This window comes from Megascapheus bottae, chromosome 28 (assembly GCF_031878675.1).
Source record: "Megascapheus bottae isolate mThoBot1 chromosome 28, mThoBot2.hap1, whole genome shotgun sequence".
NCBI lineage: Eukaryota > Metazoa > Chordata > Mammalia > Rodentia > Geomyidae > Megascapheus > Megascapheus bottae.
Window position 1 is genome coordinate 8456661 of NC_143536.1, and position 21486 is coordinate 8478146.

Here is a 21486-nt window from a genome sequence, read left to right on the forward strand (position 1 = left end):
AGTTCTTGGGGCTTGAACTCAGGGCCTGAGCACCATCCTTGGGCTTTCTCAAGGCTAGAGTTCTACCACTTGAGCCACACACCACTTACGGCTTTTTTTGTGTATGTGGTATGGAGGAATACAACCAGGGTCTTTGTGCATGCTAGGTAAGCACTCTACTAGGCCACACTCTGGTTCCGGCCTGTAGATTTTTTTTTTTTCTTTTATAGTTTGTCAATAGCTAAAGGAAGAGGGCAAAAGGAGAACAGGTAAAAAATAGTCATGTAGTTGAGGATTAGCTGGATGTAGAACTTTGCCTCCTTTCTTCCTCTGAAGGAAGTTGCAGACATTTCCTTGGAGGAAGAAGACATGTAATCATGTGTTGAGAAATTACAGCAAATAGGGTACTTACCTCTGTACAGTACTTTTCTTACCATTCTCTGGTTTTAGTAATAAAATGACATCAGTGACAGTTATCACAAGCAAAATGTAAAATGGTCTATTCTTAGTCTCAGATGTTCTACTTTTAGGAGTTAACTTAGGTTCCTGTAAGTGCATGAAGACTTCTGCATATATCAGGGTATTCACTACTCTGTTGTTGATAATTGGAAAATTTTAGAAAACCCTGTCAACAAGAGGCTGGTTAATTATCTTGCCATCTGAATCATCTACACCCATTACATAATAAGACATTTAATAAAGAAGTTGTCAGTTTATCAGAAATTTACTGCTTGCCTGCCATACACCAAATATCATTTAAGGGTCTGGAATACAGTATTAAACAGAACTTTTTTTTTGTCCTTTAGGAATTTATTACCTAGTTTGAGAGAGAAAACATCAACATTATATATTTGATAGTGGTGCTTAAGAGATGAAGGGTAACAGGAAGTAGTGCTGTGGCTCATAGTGATAGAGCATTAGCCTTGAGATACAGAGCTCAGGGACAGTGTTCAGTCCCAGAGTTCAAGCCCCACGACCAACCTCCCCCCCCCAAAAAAAAAAGAGAAGTTTTGGCTGGGAATATGGCTTAGTGTGGAGTGCTTGTCTAGCAAGCATGAAGCCCTAGGTTCGATTCCTCAGTACCACATAAACAGAAAAAGCCAGAAGTAGTGCTGTGATTCAAGTGGTAGAGCACTAGCCTTGAGCATAGAGATGCTCAGGGATAGAGACCGGGCCCTGAATTCAAGTGCCATGACTGGCCAAAAATAAAATAGAGGCCGGGAGTTTGGCCTAGTGGTAAGAGTGCTTGCCTAGCATGCACGAAGACCCGGTTCAATTCCTGAGCACCACATACATGGAAAAAGCCAGAAATAGTCCTGTGGCCCAAGTGGCAGAGTGCTAGCCTTGAGGAAAAAGCCCAAGGACAGTGCTCAGGCCCTGAGTTCAAGCCCCAGGACTGGCAAAAAAAAAAAAAAAAAGAGATGAAAAGTAACAAAAGTTTTAGAAGATGACTACAGAATGCTTATCCAAAGAGGTAGATTTAGAAAGACTTGAATGAAGCAAGAAAGGCAGGGTGGCCTTCAATGTGTTACGTTGACCAAGCTGCTCTCAAACTTTCAATCTTCCTTCCTTAGCCTCCCAAGTATTGGGATTATAAGTATGTTCCATTGTGTGTAGTTTCTATATGGTATAGGAAGTGTGTCTTAGAAGAAGAGGATTGTAGGTGGTGCGGTTTTTGATACGATTGAAGTGAAGATTGAAGTGAAGCAAGAGAGCTACCATTGTTAGAGGAGAGGTAGAAAAGTAAAACAGAGGATTAGAAAGAAGGAGCAGATCCCTTTTGGCTTTTGTTTAGAGAGAGAAAGCAACTAGGAGATTTAAGAAGAGAACTTAGGTAATTTGAATTGGAGTTTTAGGCAGGTGACCCACCCCAGCCCTAACTTGGAGGTGGGGGGGGCAGGGAAATGTGTTTGTGTTTCTGTCTGTCTGTCTGTCTGTCTGTCTGTCTCTATCTATCGTCTCAGTACCAGCTTTTTCACTCAGTGCTGGTGATGTACCAGTGGATCCACACCTCCACTTACTACTTTTGCTGGTTAGTTGGAGATGAGTCTCAGACTTGTCTACCTAAGCTATCTTTGCGCTATGATCTGCAGCTGAGCCTTCTGAATAGCTAGGAGGTATGGGCCACTGGTGCCTATCTTGTTACTTTTCTTTTGAGGCAATATCTCACTATATAGCAGAACTTGACTTCAAACTAGAGTTCTTCACCTGATACTTAGAATCTGTCAAGTGTATGTGCAGGTGCTTTGTACTAAAAAGTTCCAAATTTGACTAAGCAGCAAACCCTTGCATTTGTACTTGTCCTTTAGTCCAGTCATTTCTTCCATATGTTCAAAAGAGAAAATTGGGGGCTGAGGATATAGCTCAGTGGTAGGGAGCTTGCCTAGTATTCATGAAGCAAGCTCTGAGATCAGTCCCACCACTTAAAAAAAAAAAAAAAGAGGGGCCAGGAGTTTGGCCTGGTGGTAAAGTGCTTGCCTAGCACGTACAAAGACCAGGATTCGATTCCTCAGTACCACATGCATAGAAGAAAAAAAAAGCTGGAAGTGGTGCTGAGGCTCAAGGGGTCGTGTGGTAGCTTTGAGCTGAAGAGTTCAGGGACAATGCTCAGGCCCACAGTTCAAGTTCCACAGCCAAAAAAAAAGAATGAAGCATTTATTGAGCATATATGATTGAGGCCTTGGGTTTAATCCCTAGGAGAAAACACACACACCCACCCCCACCCATCCCCACCCCGGGCTGTCTTATGGGAGTTTGAGAAAATTAACCCAATGAGTACATTTTTTTTGTTTTTGTTTTTTCAGTGAGTACATTTTTAAAGATGACTGGAGTGTTTGATGCTGGGCCTTGTCAGTTAATGGTGATTGTCATTTAGCAGGACAGAGTAAATGGTTTAGGTAGCGGGATATTAAAGGTTCTTCCATCCAGGACTTGGGTAGGCATTCCTTCTAAGAAGATTCTGTAAGCCAGTTTGTATTAGGTAATATTTGAAGGGAGAAAGGGGCTGTAAATTGGTATTTTAATCTAAAACCCTCATTCTTTCTAGGTAGCAGAGGCTCAACGGGCAGAGTTTAGCCCTGCCCAGTTCTCTGGCCCTAAGAAGATCAACCTGAACCACTTGTTGAATTTTACTTTTGAACCCCGTGGCCAGGCAGGTCACTTTGAAGGCAGTGGACATGGCAGCTGGGGAAAAAGAAACAAGTGGGGACACAAGCCTTTCAATAAGGAACTTTTTTTACAGGCCAAGTGAGTATTGCTATTCCTGGGGGGGAAGTAAAATTGACTCTTGGGGGTGGGAGTCCTGAGAAGTGGCTTCATTGCTTTAAGCAGAAAGCTGATTCATCTGTTCTTCCTAGCCTCCCCGTACCTCTCTCACTCCCTTGCCAACTACATGTTCTTGATGTTAATATGAATATAACACTTAAATAAATGTCTTTAATATTATTTTGAGAAAGAAAAAGAATTGGATCTGTATTTTTCCTTGTTTTGATTTTTATTTATTTTTGCTGGGGCTTTTTCTATGTATGAGGTACCAAGGAGTCAAACCTGGGTCTTTGTCTTTGTGCATGCTAGGCAAGCACACTCCACGAGGCCAAACTCCCACCCCTCCTTGTTTTGACTTTTAACCTCCGGTAATTCACTTAGCCACTTTTATATTCAGTGTGTGAAGAAAAGGGGAAAACATTGTTTGCATTTTGAGATGGGTCTCACTGTGTAGCTCGGGCTGACTTCAAGCTTTTGATCCTTGGCCTCTGGATTGTTGGGATGACAAGAGTGTACCACCATTCCCTTTTCTTGTTTGTAGGTTTGGAAGAAGGTTTCACTATGTAATTAATCTATTTTTTTTATTTTTTTATTCTTTTATTTTTTTGCCAGTCCTGGGCTTGGGCTCAGGGCCTGAGCACTGTCCTTGGACTTTCTCAAGGCTAGAGCTCTACCACTTGAGCCTCAGCACCACTTCTGGCTTTTTTTTTTTTTCTGTGTATGTGGTACCGAGGAATTGAACCCGGGTCTTTGTGCATGCTAGGCAAGCACTCTACCACTAGGCCAAACTCCCAGCCCTCACTATGTAATCTAAATTGATCTCAATTCTGGATCGTCCTGTCTTAACCTCTCGTGTGCTGGGATTGAAATCATGTATCATCATACCAAACTAGGAAATTTCTTAAATTAAAAAAAATTTTTTTGTTATTATAAAGGCAATATACAGAGAAGTTACAGTTACATAAGTCAAGTAAAGAGTACATTTCTTTTGGACCGTGTCACCTATCCCTCTCAATTTTTCCCTACCATCTCTATCCCACTGCTACATCTGTTCATATTTTGTTCTTCCATTTCTATACCTCCTTACCTTCTCCCAAAGACAGATGAGTGAACAAACAAAGCAGAAAAGAAAGCAAAAACAAATCAGGAAAGAAAGCATAAACAACTTTTCACCAAAAAACCCCCCAAAACAAAAACCCTCTTGCTTTAATTTCTTGGAGAAGAAATTTCTTGTGTGAATTGAGTAAGTTGAAATGTTTGGCATATATTTGTCAGAAACATACCTTCAGAGCTCTCATGGCTCACCCCTATAATCCTAGCTACTCAGGAGGCTGATATCTGAGGATCACAGTTCAAAGCCAATTTGAGCAGGAAAGTCCACAAGACTTTATCTCCAAATAACCACCAGAAAACTAGAAGTAGAGCTATGACTCAAAGGTGGTAGTGCTCTAACCTTGAGCAAAAACAAACCTCAGGGACAGCATCTAGGCCCTGAGTTAAAGCCCCACAATCCCCCCCCCCCCCCAAAAAAAAAAATCCAATCTGGGGCTTGAACTCAAGGCCTGGGCACTGTCCTTGAGCTTTCTTAAGGCTAGCACTCTACCACCCACTCTAGCTTTTTCTTTTTCTGTGTATGTAGTACTGAGGAATTGAACCCAGGGCTTCCTGCATATTAGGCAAGCACTCTACCACTAGGCCACATTCCTTTCTCCCTCCTCCCCCCCATTTTTGGTTTGTTCATTTGGTTTTTGAGATGAATTCTTTCTGTGTTGTTCATTTTTGCCTTAAACTCTTGGGCTCAAGTGATTCTCCAACAGCAGCCTCCCAAGTAGTTGATGTTACAGACTAGTGCCACCAAGCTCAGATACCTATTTTTTAGTTGTTGTTTGTCCTGGGACTTAAACTCTGGGCCTGGACATTATCCCTGAGCTCTTCCCCTCAAGGCTAGCGCTCTACTACTTGAGTCATAGCGCCACTTCCAGCATGGACTTTAGTGCTCCGGCTGGCTTTGAATCACAATCCTAAGATCTCAGCCTCCTGAGTAGCTAGGATTATAGGTGTGAGCCACTGCACCCAGTTTCCAGCTATCTTTTTGTGTGGTCTTAGTTGTAAGATTTGATTTTGGCTGTAGACTGAATTAACTGTTGTGTACATTATAAGGTTTTTTTTTTTTTTTTGGTGCCATTGCTAGCACTCTACCACTTGAGTCACACCTCCTGTTGTATACTTTATGTAAACTTCCTCAAATGATTGAGAACAGTTTTCTACTCCCTTGAAGATGAGTGTATTCTGAGGTTCAAGGTTCTGGGGTTCCAAGGTTCGAGGGAGGAATCTGTTTACTGTTGGTGGAGGTAGCATGAACAGATTGGATTAATTTTATTTCAAAGGAACTTGGCTCGGTTAGGAAGCATAATAAACAATTTGTAAGTTTGTATTTCTGCTTGCTTAGATTGGAGTTCTTCTAGTACTAGTCCTGTTGCATTGCTTCATAGACCCTGGCTGTTACTGGCATGCATTTGAATTCTGAGTGATGACAGATTTCTGCTAAGGACCTGGTGATTCTGAACACTCTGCTTCTTTGTTGTCTTCCTTGCTATTCCTAGCTGCCAGTTTGTGGTGTCTGAAGACCAAGACTACACAGCTCATTTTGCTGATCCTGATACCTTAGTCAACTGGGACTTTGTGGAACAAGTGGTAAGTATCTCAGACAAACTTGTAAGTTAGTGGGGGAGAACTGAAAAAGAGAAGGTGGTGACATAGCAGCTGCTGGTTATGTGTATTACTACTGATAGCCTTTGCTGCCTGCCTTGTGGGTAGATAGTTCTTAGAGGCCAGAAAGCTCTGGTCTGAAGGCATATTAACAGCCCTATCTACACCAAGCCCTCCCTAGGAAAGTAGTAAGCAGGACCCTTGAGAAACTGGTTGTTTCTTATCAAACTAGCTGAATTCAGTTGAAAGGACTTGCTTCATTGGTATCACTTTGTGCAGTGCACCAGCTGTACTTTCTTCCAAAGTCACTGTTATGTTTTCTTTCCTACTGAAGTTAAAGTATATCCTTGCTGTGTAACTGATATAGAATCACTTTCAGAATGGCAGGGTTTTTTGTTTTGTTTTTCTTTCAATCTATTACTGGAAGAATTCATAAAACCACTTGAGAATGACAGAGAAAGCCTATGAAATTTAATACATACCAGTTAAAAATAGATAACATTAAAGCAAAAGTTCTTTGGAATTTATTAGTATATTGTTGGCAATTACTTCTGAGCCTCTGTTAATCCTTCTCTGTATTCATACTCATTGTTTTTCTAAGTAAACAATTACTTTAATTTTCTTAAACTGCTGTCATACTTTGTGCCTGCATTGTTAAATTTTTTTTTTTTTTTTTAAGGTTTAGGACTCACTCTTTTTATTTTTTTTTTAATTTTTTTTTTTGGCCAGTCCTGGGCTTGGGCTTAGGGCTTGAGCACTGTCCTTGGACTTTCTCAAGGCTAGCGCTCTACCACTTGAGCCTCAGCACCACTTCCGGCTTTTTTTTTTTTTTATGTATGTGGGGTACTGAGGAATCGAACCCAGGTCTTCGTGCATGCTAGGCAAGCACTCTACCACTAGGCCAAACTCCTGGCCCCATTGTTAAATAATTTTAACGTGTTGAATAGAGGTGAGATAAGGGAAAGACTGAGGCCAGGAGTTTGGCATAGTGATAAGAGTGCTCACTTAGCATGCATGAAGACTCAGGTTTGATTCCTTGGTACTACATACATAGAAAAAGCCAGAAGTGGTGCTGTGATGCAAGTGGTAAAACTGTAGCCTTGAGAAAGCCCAAAGTCAGTGCTCAGGCCCTGAATTCAAGACCCAAGACTGGCAAAAAGAAAAGGAAAGGACAAGATTTTTAACTTGTATTAATATTATTGGTCAGTTCTGAATTTGTGGTGGCATTTTGTTTCAGCGCATCTGTAGCCATGAAGTGCCATCTTGCCCAATATGCCTCTATCCACCTACTGCAGCCAAGATAACCCGCTGTGGACACATCTTCTGCTGGGCATGCATCCTGCATTATCTTTCACTGAGTGAGAAGACCTGGAGTAAATGTCCCATTTGTTACAGTTCTGTGCATAAGAAAGATCTCAAGAGGTAAGACTAAGGCCTTTATTAGGGTGGAATCAAGTCTGCTAACCCCTCGTTCTACTTCATCTAAATGCTTTTGTCACAGTGTTGTTGCCACAGAATCACGTCAGTATGTTGTTGGTGATACCATTACAATGCAGCTGATGAAGAGGGAGAAAGGAGTGTTAGTGGCCTTGCCCAAATCCAAGTGGATGAATGTAGACCATCCTATTCATCTAGGAGGTGAGTTTCCATTAATTTGGAGGCAGATAATCTTGAGTACACCCTTTGTGAGTATTGGATTGCTTCATTGGCAGTCCTTTGTATTATTATTATTTTTTTATTATTATTTTGCCAGTCCTGGGCAAGAGCTCAGGGCCTGAGCACTGTCCTTGGACTTTCTCAAGGCTAGAGCTCTACCTCTTGAGCCTCAGCACCACTTCTGGCTTTTTTCTATGCATGTGGTACTGAGGAATCAAACCCAGTCTTTGTGCATGGTAGGCAAGCACTCTTACCACTAGGCTAAACTCCTGGCCCCTAAAATTTTTTATTTATTTTTGGATCAGTCATGGGACTTGAACTCTGGGTCTGGGCACTGTCCTTGAGCTCTTCAGTTCAAGGGTACGCTTCTATAATTTGAGCCACAGCACTACTTTCACTTTTCTGGTGGTTAATTGGAGATGGAGTCTCAAGACTTTCTGCTGTTCTGTATCTCAGCCTTCTGAGTAGCTAGGATTACAGGCGTGAGCCATCAGTGCCTGGCTGCAAAATTATTATTTTTATTTTATTTATTTATTTTTGGCCAGCCCTGGCCTTGAGCTCAGGGCCTGAGCACTGTCCTTGGGTTTTCTCAAGGCTAGTGCTCTATCACTTGAGCCTCTGCAGCACTTCCGGCTTTTTTCTATGTGTGTGGTACCGAGGAATCGAACTCAGGTGTTCGTGCATGCTAGGCAAGCACTCTACCACTAGGCCAAACTCCCGGCCCCCCTGTAAAATTATTTTTAATAAGCCATTATGTTGATGTATAATAAACCCTTTATTAAAATTACTGGTTTTCCTTTTTTTCTTCCTCCCCCCTACCCTACCAGTCCTGGGCTTGAGCCACTGGCATCCAGCAATAAACTGTTCTATTTTTTTGTGAACTTGCTGGCTTTCTTACAGATGAACAGCACAGCCAGTACTCTAAGCTGCTCTTGGCCTCTAAGGAACAGGTGTTGCAGCGGGTGGTCCTGGAAGAGAAAATAGCATTGGAGCAGCAGCTGGCAGAAGAGAAGCACACTCCCGAGTCCTGCTTCATTGAGGCAGCTATCCAGGAGCTCAAGGTAAAGAATTCATTGGAAACTAAAAACCAGAGATGTTTTTGACTCCATAGTGGACAGATGGTAGGGATACATTACTTCAGCCCATACTAAAGCTAATAAGCAGATAATGGCTTAAAATACCACTCTGCACTGGACTTTGTGTTGTGATTAGAGAGAAAGAGTGAATTCTTTAGGTCCTCTCTACAGCTAAAAGCATAGGTTAAAATCTGTTTTTTCTTTTCCTTTCTTTCTATTTTTTTTTTTTTGGTGCCATTACTGAATTACTGGGACTTGAATACAGGCCTTTGTGCTCTCTTGACTTTTTTGCTCACAGCTAGCACTCCTCTGTCTACTTCCAGCTTTTTGCTGGTTAATTTGAGATGAGAGAGTTCCTCAAATTTGTCTGCTCTAGGAAGTGTTGCTGTGGCTCAAGTGGTAGAGAGCTCAGAGATAGTGTCCAGGCCAAGAGTTCAAACCCCATGAATGATAAAACAAAAATTTCTCTGCTCTGGCTGGTTTTGAACCTCTGTCCTTATGTCTCAGCCTTCTGAGTAGCTGAATTGAGTCACATGCTGAACTCAATTTTTTTTTTTTTTTTGTGGGGGCTGGTCTTGGGGCTTGAACTAGGCATCTGCACTGTTTGTGGTTTGTGAACTTCTGTTCAAAGAATACTACTTGAGCCACAGCTCTACCTTTGACTTTTTTTTATTTATTGGAGATAAGGAGTCTTACAGACTTTTCCTGCCTGGGCTGGCTTTGAACCCTGATCTCAGATCTCAGCCTCCTGAGTAGCTAGGATTATAAGTGTTAGCCACCAGTGTCCAGCCCTGAGCACCTTTTCAAGGCTAGAAGACTAGCTTTATGTTCTTGGATTTTTTTCTTTCTTTTTTTTTTTTTTTTGGTTGTACTGGGGACTGAACTCGGGGCCTGAGCACTGTCCTTGGTCTTTCTCAAGGCTAGAGCTCTACCACTTGAACCACAGCACCACTTCCGGCTTTTTCTATGTATGTGGTACCAAGGTATGTTTATGCTGGGCAAGTGCTCTTACCACTAGGCCAAACTCCCGCCCAACATTCTTGGATTTTTGTTCAGGAAGCTTTTGTGTCAGAATCTGGGATTGGTTCAAATATCACCTATGCTTTGTTGGTACCACCTTTTTGTTTTTGCTTGGTTTTTCATTGAGAATTTGAAACAAGAGTCTTATATTTGCTGGGCAGCTGCTCAACCACTGGAGCCATTCTGCCAGTCCCTTTTTGCATTGACTATTTTCAAGACATGGTTTTGCCATGGTTTATGGCCAGATTGGTTTGGACTGATTTTGCTTGTTAGTGCCTCTCCAAGTTGCTGGGATTATAGGTGTATACAGCTATACCTGGCCATTGTGCTTCCTGTGGAGCTTGGGCTGTTAGGTGCACTCCACCATGACTAGCCATTGGTTTTAAACATTTTAACCCAGTCTGGCCGTAAACCCCCACTCCCCTAATCTCCGCCTCCCAGTTAACATATACACTGCATATGTTTAAGTACTAGGTGTTTTTTTTGTTGTTTTGGTTTGGTTTTTTTTTGCTAGTCCTGGGCTTGAGCTCAGGGCCTGAGCACTGTCCTTGGACTTTCTCAAGGCTAGAGCTTTACCACTTGAGCCTCAGCACCACTTCCGGCTTTTTCTATGTAGGTGGTACCCAGGAATCAAACCCAGGTCTTTGTTCATGCTAGGCAAGCACTCTACCCCCTAGGCCAAACTCCCTGCCTAGTAGGTGGTTTGGGTGCCTATTTCCTTCAGCAAGTGAGGGTTTTAAGAAACAACTAAACCTCTTTCCTCTTGGGATTAGTTACTTCTGTTGAGAGGGGTCATTCTGAATCTTTGCCCTTAAAAATGAGTGTATTTCTGAAAACTTAACCTTCTTCTGGTCTTCTTCCTGGTGGCCTAAGACTCGGGAAGAAGCTCTGTCAGGATTGGCTGAAAACAGAGGGGAGGTCACTGGTGTCATGGCTGCTCTAGAACAACTGGTGCTGATGGCTCCCTTGGCGAAGGAATCTGTTTTCCAACCAAGGAAGGTCAGTGTGCCCCCCGTGAAATGGCTGCCATTCCTCAAATGTGCTCTTGTGAGATCTGAACTTCTTGGGACAGACTCAGGATTCTTGTGTGCTCATTGTTGCTGTTCTTTGCCCGAGGTGCTAAATCAGTGACTAAGAGCTCAGCTATATATCCAGGAAATGTCTCATCCTTGTCTTTGCCACATCACTGTTTGAAAACAAGACATAACTTTCTGTTGACCAACCGGTCTGTTTGCTCCAACAGGGCATGCTAGAGTATCTCTCTGCTTTTGATGAAGAAACCACAGGAGTTTGTTCTCTGGACTCTCCTCATCCTCTTGCTCTGCCTCTGGTAGAGGAAGAGGAAGGTGTGTCTGAACCTGAGCCTGAGGGGTTGTCAGAGACCTGTGATGACTCTGAGTTGGCAGATGACAATCTTGGGGAGAGGACCATTTGTACGGAGTCTGGTCAGCAGGAGCCCATTGCTAAACCAGGTTTCATGCACCTGAGCAGCTCTCCTTGTTACTACTTTTATCAAGGTGAGAGACCCTGATAGGGAGGGCTGGGTTCCAAGGAGGTGTTTGTATACCATGACCTGGCCTTCTGAGCAGGACAGATTTCTGCTAGGTCCTGGGGTTTGGGTTATAGGACCTTTCAGGCAAGGGAGGTAGTTGCAGACCTGTCTAGGACAGGATGGTTGTGTATGGGGATGGAATTATAGCTTAAGTGGTAAGCATCTGCCTAGCAAGAACAAAGCAGAGCCCCTGAGTTCAAACCCCAGTACTGACCCGACCCCCCCCCCCCCCCCCAAACAAAGCAACAAAACCAAAAACTGGCTTGTGATAGAGCTCTTGTCTTCAGCGGAGGACGGGCAACATATGTTCTTGCATCCTGTGAATGTGCGCTGCCTTGTACGGGAATATGGCAGCCTGGAGCAGAGCCCAGAGAAGATCTCAGCAACTGTGGTAGAGATCGCTGGGTATTCCATGTCTGAGGTAAGGAGGGAGGGCTAGGGAATAACAATTCTAATTTCTTTTGGTAGGTTCACAAGGTTTGTGATAAGACTTTGATCTACTTGCTTTTCTTGTGATACTAGGGATCGGACATAAGGCCTTGAATATGTTAGGCAAGTGTTCTGTCACTGAGCTATAACCTCAGGCTGTTTTTTGTTTTTTTGTTTTTTTGCTTTTGGTCTGTTTTTGTTGGTGATGGTGTTGAAAAAAAAAATTCACATTTTAATGTTAGCTGTTTCTCCTTTAGTGTGACAGCTTGGTAAGTCAGTTTACATTCACTTCCTTGTTCCCCAAGGATGTAGTTTTTTTTTTTTTTTTTTTTTTTTTTTGCCAGTCCTGGGCTTGAGCTCAGGGCCTGAGCACTGTCCTTGGATCTTCTCAAGGCTAGAGCTCTACCACTTGAGCCTCAGCCCCACTTCCGGCTTTTTTTCTATGTATGTGGTACCGAGGAATCAAACCCAGGTCTTCATGCATGCTAGGCAAGCACTTTAACCACTAGGCCAAACTCCCGGCCCCTGTTTTTTTTTTTTTTGCCAGTCCTGGGCTTGAGCTCAGGGCCTGAGCACTGTCCTTGGACTTTCTCAAGGCTAGAGCTCTACCACTTGAGCCTCAGCACCACTCCAGCTTTTTTTTTATGTATGTGGTACTGAGGAATTGAACCCGGGCCTTTGTGCATGCTAGGCAATACTCTACCACTAGGCCAAACTCCCAGCCCCTAATTTGTTGTAGTTTATACATATGGAAGTCTCCTTTCATTCAAGATGGAATATGTACTTGTTTTCTCATTGCTTCATAGAAATGTCCGTAAGAAATGAAAACTGGATGAACCCTGAAATCATAGACCTACTCAGGAGGCTAATATCTGAGGACTGTAGCTTGAAACCAGACCAGGCAGGAAGTCTGTAAGAAAGACTCTTACCTCTAGTGGTGCTGTGGCTCAAAGTGGTAGAGTGTTAGTCTTGAGCAAAAAAGCCCAGCCTGCAAGTTCAAGTCTCACTACCAATAAAAAGAAAAAAGAGGGGCTGAGAGTTTGGCCTAGTCGTAGAGTGCTTGCCTAGCATGCATGAAGACGACCTAGGTTCGATTCCTTGGTACCACATACATAGAAATTTTTTTTAAAAAAAGCCAGAAGTGGTGCTGAGGTTCAAGTGGTAGAGCTCTAGCCTTGAGAAAGCCCAAGGACAGTGCTCAGGCCCTGAGCCCAAGCCCAGAACTGGCCAAAAAAAAAAAAGGAAAAAGAGCCAGGCACTGGTGGCTCATGCCTGTAATCCTAACTCCTCAGGAGGCTGCGATTTGAGGATCAGGGTTCAAAGCCAGCCTGTGCATGAAAGTCTGAGACTCATATCCAATTAGCTACCAGAAAACCAAAAGTGACACTGTGGCTCAAGTGGTAGAGCACTAGTTTTGAGCTAAAAAGCTCAGGAACAGTGCCCAGGCCCAATCGACAAAAAAAAAAAAAAAAATTGAAAACTTACTGGAGTAATTATAGTCTTAATAGTTTACGTATATGGATTTTTTGCTCTGTGGGAATTACTCTGGTATTGATTACAAATTTGTTAGTAGCCTTGGAGTACTATCAGCTTCCCATCAAACATACTCAAGAAAAGATTAGGAAATAAGTTAGTGGGATTTATCTTTCCCTGTTTCAGGCCAGATTTCATTTTTCCTCCTAGTACCATCAGTTCTGTCAGTGGGTCCCAGAGTTTTTTGTTTGTTGGGGTTTTTTTTCCTGCTTTTTTTCTCCCAACTCCTTGTTTTCTCACCTTAATTGTACACCCTAGAGAATCAGAGTCCATTGATTAGCTTTAGATAATTTGTTACTAGTCTCAGTTTGTTCACCTGCAGCACAGTCCAGAAAAAAAGCTCTGGATTTAGTTGGTGGTTCTGTCTTATTGTAGCCAAAGCAATTTATGTTTGGCTTTTCAAAGTAGTTACAGATTGAGTACTAATCTGTTGAGTCCCGGGACTCTGTGGATCTGGACATACTGTTGGAAATCAGCTTATGACCCTGTGCTCTCAAGTATTGGTCTTAATTCCATATAGGATGTTCGACAGCGTCATAGGTACCTGTCCCACTTGCCACTCACCTGTGAGTTCAGCATTTGTGAACTGGCTCTGCAGCCTCCTGTGGTCTCTAAGGAAACCCTAGAGATATTCTCAGGTAAGAAAGTTCCTATTTTACATCTGTAATGGGGTTCAGGGACATTAGACCAGAAACCAGTGTGGGTGGAGACTTTGAGGAACTGCATCATGACTTAGTTCCTCTTGAAATACTCCGGCTATCAAGTTTGACCCCCTGGTGTGAGCTTTGTTGACTTACTAGTCAGAGAGGAAGAGTCCGGGTGCTCTAAGTTGGCCTTCTCTGATTTGGCCAATCTACAGATGACATTGAGAAGAGGAAGCGCCAGCGCCAGAAGAAGGCTCGGGAGGAACGCCGCCGAGAGCGCAGGATTGAAATGGAGGAGAACAAGAAGCAGGGCAAGTGTACGTTCAGGAACCTTTTTGACTACTTGTGCCATATGTCATTGTGTGGAGGCTCTGGGCCTAGAGACAGACTCTGTGGTCTGTGTTCTGCCATTTGTTTCCTTCAATTCTTAGACCTGTGAGTTAGGCAGTACTTGCACTGTTGGTTTGGTTGAATAGTTCAGAGTTTGTATGGGTCGAAGTGTACACACTAATAGTAGTAGTGAAAATGAGATTCCCCCCTGTTTTAGGAGGAGGAGTTGGAGATGTGCTGGGAGTGCTAGAGACCTGTGTGCTATGAGTAATGGGTATCCCTGACTGTCGTTGTTGATTGTGGCTTAAACTGGGGGCTTGGACACTGCCCTGAGCTCTTTTGCTCAAGGTTAGTGGGCCACCACTTTGAGCCATCAGCACCACTTCTGGTTTTCTGGTGGTTAATTGGAGATAAGTCTCATGGGTTTTGCTGCCCAGGCTGGCCTTGAACCTGAATCTTCAGATCTCAGGCTCCTAAGTAGTTTAGATTACAGTCACGAGCCACCAGTGCCTGGTTCACTCCTATTTAAGGGATGGTACTGGACAATGAGTAAGTAGACTACGAATGTGCGTGGGCTGCTAGCACTTTGCTATTTGGCATACAACCTGAACTTTGAGAAAACAAGTGTTTCAGGAAAAAGGATTTTAATTATTTTATTATTTTTTTGGTCAATCCTGAGGCTTGACCTCGGCCTGGGCACGTTCCCTGAGCTCTTGTGTTTGAAACTAGCACTCTACCACTTTGAGCCACAGTGCCACTTCCAATTTTCTAGTGATTAACTGAAGAGAAGAGTCTTATGTCCTTATCTTGCCCAGGCTGGCTTTGAACCATGGTCCTCAGATCTCAGCCTCCTGAGTAGCTAGGATTACAGGCATGAGCCACCAGCATGTGGAAAACCTTGAAATCTTGAGTTCAGCTGATTCTCCTCAGCTTCCCAAGTGCTGGGTTACAGGGATGTATCCCAACCTCTGCCAGGAACAAGGAGGTTTTGCTTTAGCTTTTTTGGTAGGGAAATATTTAGATAAGTAGAATAGTATAGCCACTAAGTTTATCACCCATCTTTAATTGTGAAGTTAGAACAAGTCTTCTATATTGGCACTTGATGCACGCGCTTGTATACATATGTATATATGTATATGTGTATGTGCATGGCATTACTGGAGTACGAATTCAGGGCCTTGCAATTTCTAGGCAGGCACTCTTCTACTTAAGCCATACCCCTAGCCCTTTGTTAATGTTATTTGTTTTCATTATATTGAAAATAGAGGCTTCATCTTTGCCTGGTCTGTCTTGGACCTTGATCCTCCTATTTATACTTCTCAATGAGAGTTGTGTGCCACCACATCCAGCCTTTTTTATTTGTTGAAATAGGGACTTGCAAACTTTCTGCCTAGACGGGCCTTAAATTGTAAGCCTGGTGATTTCAGCCCCTTCATAGTTAGGACTAGTGTTAGCTGCTTTGTTTGGCTTTTTTGTTGTTTGGTTGTTTAGGGTTTTCTTTTTCTACAGTACTGAGATTGAATTTAAGGCCTTCTATTTTTTGGGCAATCATTTTTCCACTGGAGCCAGCCCCCTCCCCAGTCGGCTTTGGTTCTTTTGAAATGTGTACCTTAGGCTGGCCTTGTCCTCAAGATTTTCCTACCTCAGTCTCCTGAGTGCTAAAATTACAACCTTCTGATGCTGTTATCAGGTCCATCAAGGCTTTTATATTAAAACAGACATTTTGAAATAAAAATTACATTAAATGAAAGACTCCTTAAGAGTCTGATATTTGGCTGTCCTTAACTGTTGGAAAAACTGTTGAGGAATTATATAAGTGGACTTACTGTTACCGTGTTTCCTTTCAGACCCTGAAGTCCACATTCCCCTAGAGAATCTACAGCAGTTTCCTGCCTTCAATTCCTATACCTGCTCCTCTGATTCTGCTTTGGGTCCTACCAGCACTGAGGGCCATGGGGCCCTCTCCCTTTCTCCTCTCAGCAGAAGTCCAGGTTCCCATACAGGTAAAGAGCTGAAACCTAAAGAATTTGGGCAGTAGCTAAACCTTAAGCAAAGCTCTGTTATCTGAATTTACAAGTCTGATACTATTTGGCATGGTGTCATATTCAGATGAAAAACCTTAACTTCAGATAGTCCTAAGCTACCTCGATTCTTTTTTTTTTTTTTTTTTTTTTTTGCAGGCCTGGGCTTGAGCTCAGGGCCTGAGCACTGTCCTTGGACTTTCTCAAGGTTAGAGCTCTACCACTTGAGCCTCAGCACCACTTCCAGCTTTTTTCTATGTATGTGGTACCGAAGAATCGAACCCGGGTCTTCATGCATGCTAGGCAAGCACTTTAACCACTAGGCCAAACTCCCAGCCCGCTACCTTGATTCTTATTTAATTATTCTTTCCCATTGACTGTACTGACAGCTTTGTTTTTTGTTGTTGTTTTTGCCAGTCTCGGGCTTGAGCTGAGGGTCTGGCACTCTCTCTGAACTTTTTTTTTTTTTGCTCAAGGCTAGCACTCTACCACTTGAGCCACAGTACCACTTAACAGCTTTTTCGGTTTATGTGGTACTGAGAAAATGAACCTAGGGCTTCATGTATTCTAGGCAAGCATTTTACTACTAGGCCACAATCCCAGCCTCAAATGACTTCTTATATACCCAGCTTCTAAACTTCAAGCCCACTTTCTAGATTCTTTCCTGCTGTTTTAGCTCTAGATTGGTGTTTTTTTTTTTTTTTTTTTTTTTTTGGGGGGGGGGGGAGGATATGTCTCTAAATGCTTGAGAATCTTTGAATAGGTCTCTTTACCAAAGTATTTATAAATATTAAGAAAAAAAGCTTACACATTAGAGAAATGACTAAATTATAGCATTTATGTTGTGAAATACTTCATACTTTTTTTTTTTTTGGTCAATTGGTGAGGCTTGAACTCTGGGCGCTGTCCCTGAGCTCTTCAGCTCAAGGCTACTGCCTACCCCTTGAGCCACAGTGCCACTTCCAGTTTTCTGGTGATAATTAGAGATAAGAGTCTCAACAGACTTGAAAGCCTGGGCTTGCTTTGAGCCACAATTCTCAGATCTCAGCCTCCTGCGTAGCTAGGATTATAGGCATGAGCCACCACACCCAGCTACTTCATACTTTTTGAACAAGGAAATAGCTGTCTTTTTTTTTTGCCAGTCCTGGGCTTCAGTTCAGGGCCTGAGCACTGTCCTTGGACTTTCTCAAGGCTAGAGCTCTACCACTTGAGCCTCAGCACCACTTCCAGCTTTTTTTTCTATGTATGTGGTACCGAGGAATCAAACCCGGGTCTTCGTGCATGCAAAGCAAGCATTCTACCATTAGGCCAAACTCCTGGCCCCGGAAATAGCTGTCTTAATTAATGAGAAGCATAGACCATAGAAAGTTAAACATTTGTGGATAAGCTAAAAAGTGACCATCTCAAAACCAAAGCATTTCATTGTGGGTTTATATAACTAAATATAGCATGCAGTGACTAGATATAGATTCAAAACTAGTTATCTTCCACTTGAGGGAATGTTGAGCATTGTCAGGTACTTGAGAAGTCTTTGGTATTTAAAATTTTAACACTTATTGAGGGAATGTATTGTAGTGTTAGGAAATAAAATACTTACCATTGTTGACTCACTTGATTTTCTTTTTCTTTTTTTTTTAATGTGTGAACTCAGGGCTTGGGTGCTCTTCCTGAGCTGCTTTGTTCAAAGCTGGTGCTCTATCACTTAAGCTTCAGTTCCACTTCTTGTTTTTAGGTGCTTATGGACTTTACTACCCTTGCTGGCTCTGAATCACAATCCTCAGATTTTAGTCTTCTGAGTCGCTAGGATTACAAGTGTGAGCCTCTAGTGCTTGGCAGATGATTGTCAGGCACTTCTGACAATGTACCAAATCAGAATATGTATAGTATAGTTCTGGTGATCCTATGATCACATATGATCCTATAGTTCTATTATGGTCTTCATGCAATCAAGCAATACTATATGAAGGAACATAGCAGATTATTCGATATCTTACCCACCGTGTAAAGATTGTATTTTTGCCAGCTACTGCTGGCTTATGCCTATAGTCCTACTTATTCAGGAGGCCAAGATCTCAGTATTGTGATTTGAAGCCAGTCTGGGCAGGAAGGTCTTCTGGACTATTTTTAAGTACTAAAAAGCCAGAAGTGGAGGTGTGGTCCAAGTGTTAGAAAACCAGCCTTGAACAAGAAAGCTAAGGGACAGCGAGCATCCAGGGCCTTAGTTAAAGCTCCAGGAATAGGGGGGAAAGTAATAATAAAAGACTAAGAGAAAGTTTTCAGGAGAAGTTTTCTATGATAATTACCTGCTCTGACTCAGGGCTCATTATGTTAGGAGGACACTAGCACTTTGGAACTTACATAATTCAGTCTCTGGTTCTTTTTCAGATTTTCTGCTGACTCCCCTGTCACCCACTGCCGGGCAGGGTAGTCCCTCTTTCTGTGTTGGGAGTTTGGAAGAAGAGTCTCCGTTTCCTTCCTTTGCCCAGGTAAACCCTTTGCTCATAAAGCAGCCCAACATTATTTAACAATCCTTCTGCTTGTTCTGGAAAGCTTATCTAAGGACTCTTGCCATTCACTGTCATACAGCTGGACAGACTGAGTGAGCTGGTGGTATAAGGGAAGTCTGCCATCAGTTGGAGCTTTAAGCAGCAGGATGTGGCTGAGAACAGATGATTTGAAAATCCTCTATTAGAGAAGGAAGACATTAACTTTACTTAGTATATCACAGTGGGAAGCTTAAGAGGGAAGTTTATGGAGTTAATCTCAGCTATTGCTGTAGACTTTCTCAAAAATAAGGCCAAGAGTAGTTGAGGGAGCTGCTAGTGCTTAAAGAATTCATGCTAGTAGCTTTCTTGAATTCTTCAGTTTGGTATAATTTAGACTGGTCTGTTTTCTCATGAGAAAATTCAGATCAAACACTGAAAACATTTCTAGTAAGAATAAAACAGGTGATACATCTTCAAAATATTGTGTGTGTGTGTGTGTGTGTATGTGTGCATATGCGTGCGCGTGTGCATGCACCCACTGGACCTGGGTGAACTCAGGGCTTGTATACTCACTTGACTTTTTTTGGTGTAGCACTTGAGCCATACCTCTACTTCTGGCTGTTACTTCTTTCACAATTCTCCATCCCTTCTCTTCCACCCCTGCCATATGGTCCTTGTTTCATTTGGAAGTATGTTCATTGAGTATAACTCACTCACCATTTCTCTCTCCAATTGTCTGCTGCCCTCCTTTAAATGCCCCTGCTTCCCTAAACAGCTTTTTTTTTTTTTTTTGCTAGTCGTGGGGCTTAAACTCAGGGCCTTTCAAAAAAGTCCTAAAAAGTCCTTTGGCTTTTCTCAAGGCTAGCACTCTGCCACTTGAGCCACAGCACCACTTCCAGCTTTTTCTATGTATGTGGTACTGAGGAATCTAACCCACGTCTTTGTGCATGCTGGGCAAGCACTCTACCACTAGAACTTCCGGCCCCAGCTTTTTTTTTTTTTTTTTGCGCCAGTCATGGGGCTTGAACTCAGGGCCTAAGCACTCTCCTTAAACTTTTCTCAAGTTCAAACCCAGGAACCCAGGAATCGAACCCAGGTCTTTGTGTATGCTAGGCAAGCACTCTGCCACTAGGCCAAACTCCTGGCCAGCTTTGTTATTTTTTAAATAAGGTCTCAGTTTAGCTTGGGCGAGCCTGAATCTTGACTTTTGTATTTACACTTCATGCATAGCTAGAATGACAGGCACACAACACTATGCCCAGTTTTTTTATTGGTTGTCATGGAGTTTCGTGAATTCCTGGGCTGGCCTTGAACTCTGATCCTCAGCCTGGGTACTTTCCTGGAGCTTTTCCCTCATGGCTAGGATAAGAGTCTCGGAAGACTTTCCTGCCCTGGCTGGCTTTGAATTTCAATCCTCAGATTTCAGCTTCCTGAGAAGCTAGGATTATAGACTTTTTTTTTGGGGGGGGGGGGTTGGTCATGGGGCTTGAACTCGGCCTCTTCAGCTCAACACTAGCGTTCTACCACTTGAGCCACAATACCACTTCTGGTTTTCTGGTGGTTAATTGGAGATAAGAGTCTTACTGACTTCGTGCCGTAGCTGACTTTGAACAGTGATCCTCAGATCTCAGCCTCCTGAGTAGCTGGGATTATAAGCATGAGCCACCAGCGCCCAGCTTTCTTTACATATTTTTTAAGGAACAAAACCACTTAGGCTTTGGTGATTCCTGCCTGTAATCTTGGCTGCTAAGCATCAACAGCCCTCACAAAAAGTTTGCAAGATGCCATTGTAATAAGCCTCTTGTGGAGGTATATGTCTGTTCCCGGCTGTGCAGAAGGCTGTATTAGGAGGATCTCATTGTGAGACTACTTCCAGGTAAAGTAGGAAACCCTGCCTGAAAATAAAGCCAAAAAAGAGTTAGGACTTTAGCTCTACTAAAGCCACCTGCCTTGTAGATGAAAATCTGAGTTTGAATCCTAGTGTGGTCTCCTTTCTAAATGTTAATTAATGGTTGGCTCTATACCCCTTTATCAGTGGTGGGTATATAGAAAAACACTGGACTGGATTCTTCAGTTATTTCTCTCCCTTTTCCCACTTTGGCAGATGTTGCGGGTTGGAAAAGCAAAAGCAGATGTGTGGCCCAAATCTACTCCAAAGAAAGGTGAGAAGAGCTTCCTGGTGAAGAGCCACTCAGACCCTGTCTAGAGTTGTTTCTAGAATTGTAATGCTGCGGTTCTTTTTCAGATGAGAACAGCTTAGTTCCTCCTGTCCCTGTGGACAGCGATGGGGAGAGTGATAACTCGGATCGTGTTCCTGTGCCCAGTTTCCAGAATTCATTCAGTCAAGCTATTGAAGCAGCTTTCATGAAGCTGGACACTCCTGCTACTTCAGATCCCCTCTCTGGTAAGGGCAGGAGTTCTAGTATCAGTACAGGCACTTAGCCTGCTATTCCCACCACCCATTCCACTGATTGTCAGGCTCTCAGCCTCAAGGATTGTCTTCAGCACCGCGTGTCTACTATTGGTTTTGTTTGATACAAGACTTGTTTACCATTTCCTGCAAGTGAAATTGTGATTTCTTTTTCCAAAACAGTGGAACATAGATCCCACCTTTAGAATCAAGAGTTGGTTTAAAAAAAAAAAAAAAAAAAGTGGTTCACAGATGGGGAAGTCAGGCTTTGTCCTAACCCTGCACTGTGGTAAAATATGATACATTTATGGTGTGCTTTATATGTACTGTGCTAGTTTTCTCAACTATATTAAATGCGTATGATGCTCAATGAGGAA

At 42.8% G+C, this 21486-nt stretch overlaps 1 protein-coding gene across 1 annotated transcript in view; it reads left to right on the forward strand.

The window, feature by feature from the left end:
- Rnf10 (ring finger protein 10) overlaps positions 1-21486 on the forward strand; it is a 32452-nt gene that overhangs the window by 9605 nt on the left and 1361 nt on the right. Inside the window, exons 3-16 of the mRNA XM_090320271.1 lie at positions 3026-3225; positions 5847-5937; positions 7190-7374; positions 7454-7590; positions 8509-8669; positions 10578-10703; positions 10948-11221; positions 11544-11677; positions 13739-13856; positions 14078-14179; positions 16040-16195; positions 18599-18699; positions 20804-20861; positions 20945-21103. Coding sequence (XP_090176397.1) covers positions 3026-3225; positions 5847-5937; positions 7190-7374; positions 7454-7590; positions 8509-8669; positions 10578-10703; positions 10948-11221; positions 11544-11677; positions 13739-13856; positions 14078-14179; positions 16040-16195; positions 18599-18699; positions 20804-20861; positions 20945-21103 — 2002 coding nt within the window. The remainder of the gene's footprint in view (positions 1-3025; positions 3226-5846; positions 5938-7189; positions 7375-7453; positions 7591-8508; positions 8670-10577; positions 10704-10947; positions 11222-11543; positions 11678-13738; positions 13857-14077; positions 14180-16039; positions 16196-18598; positions 18700-20803; positions 20862-20944; positions 21104-21486) is intronic.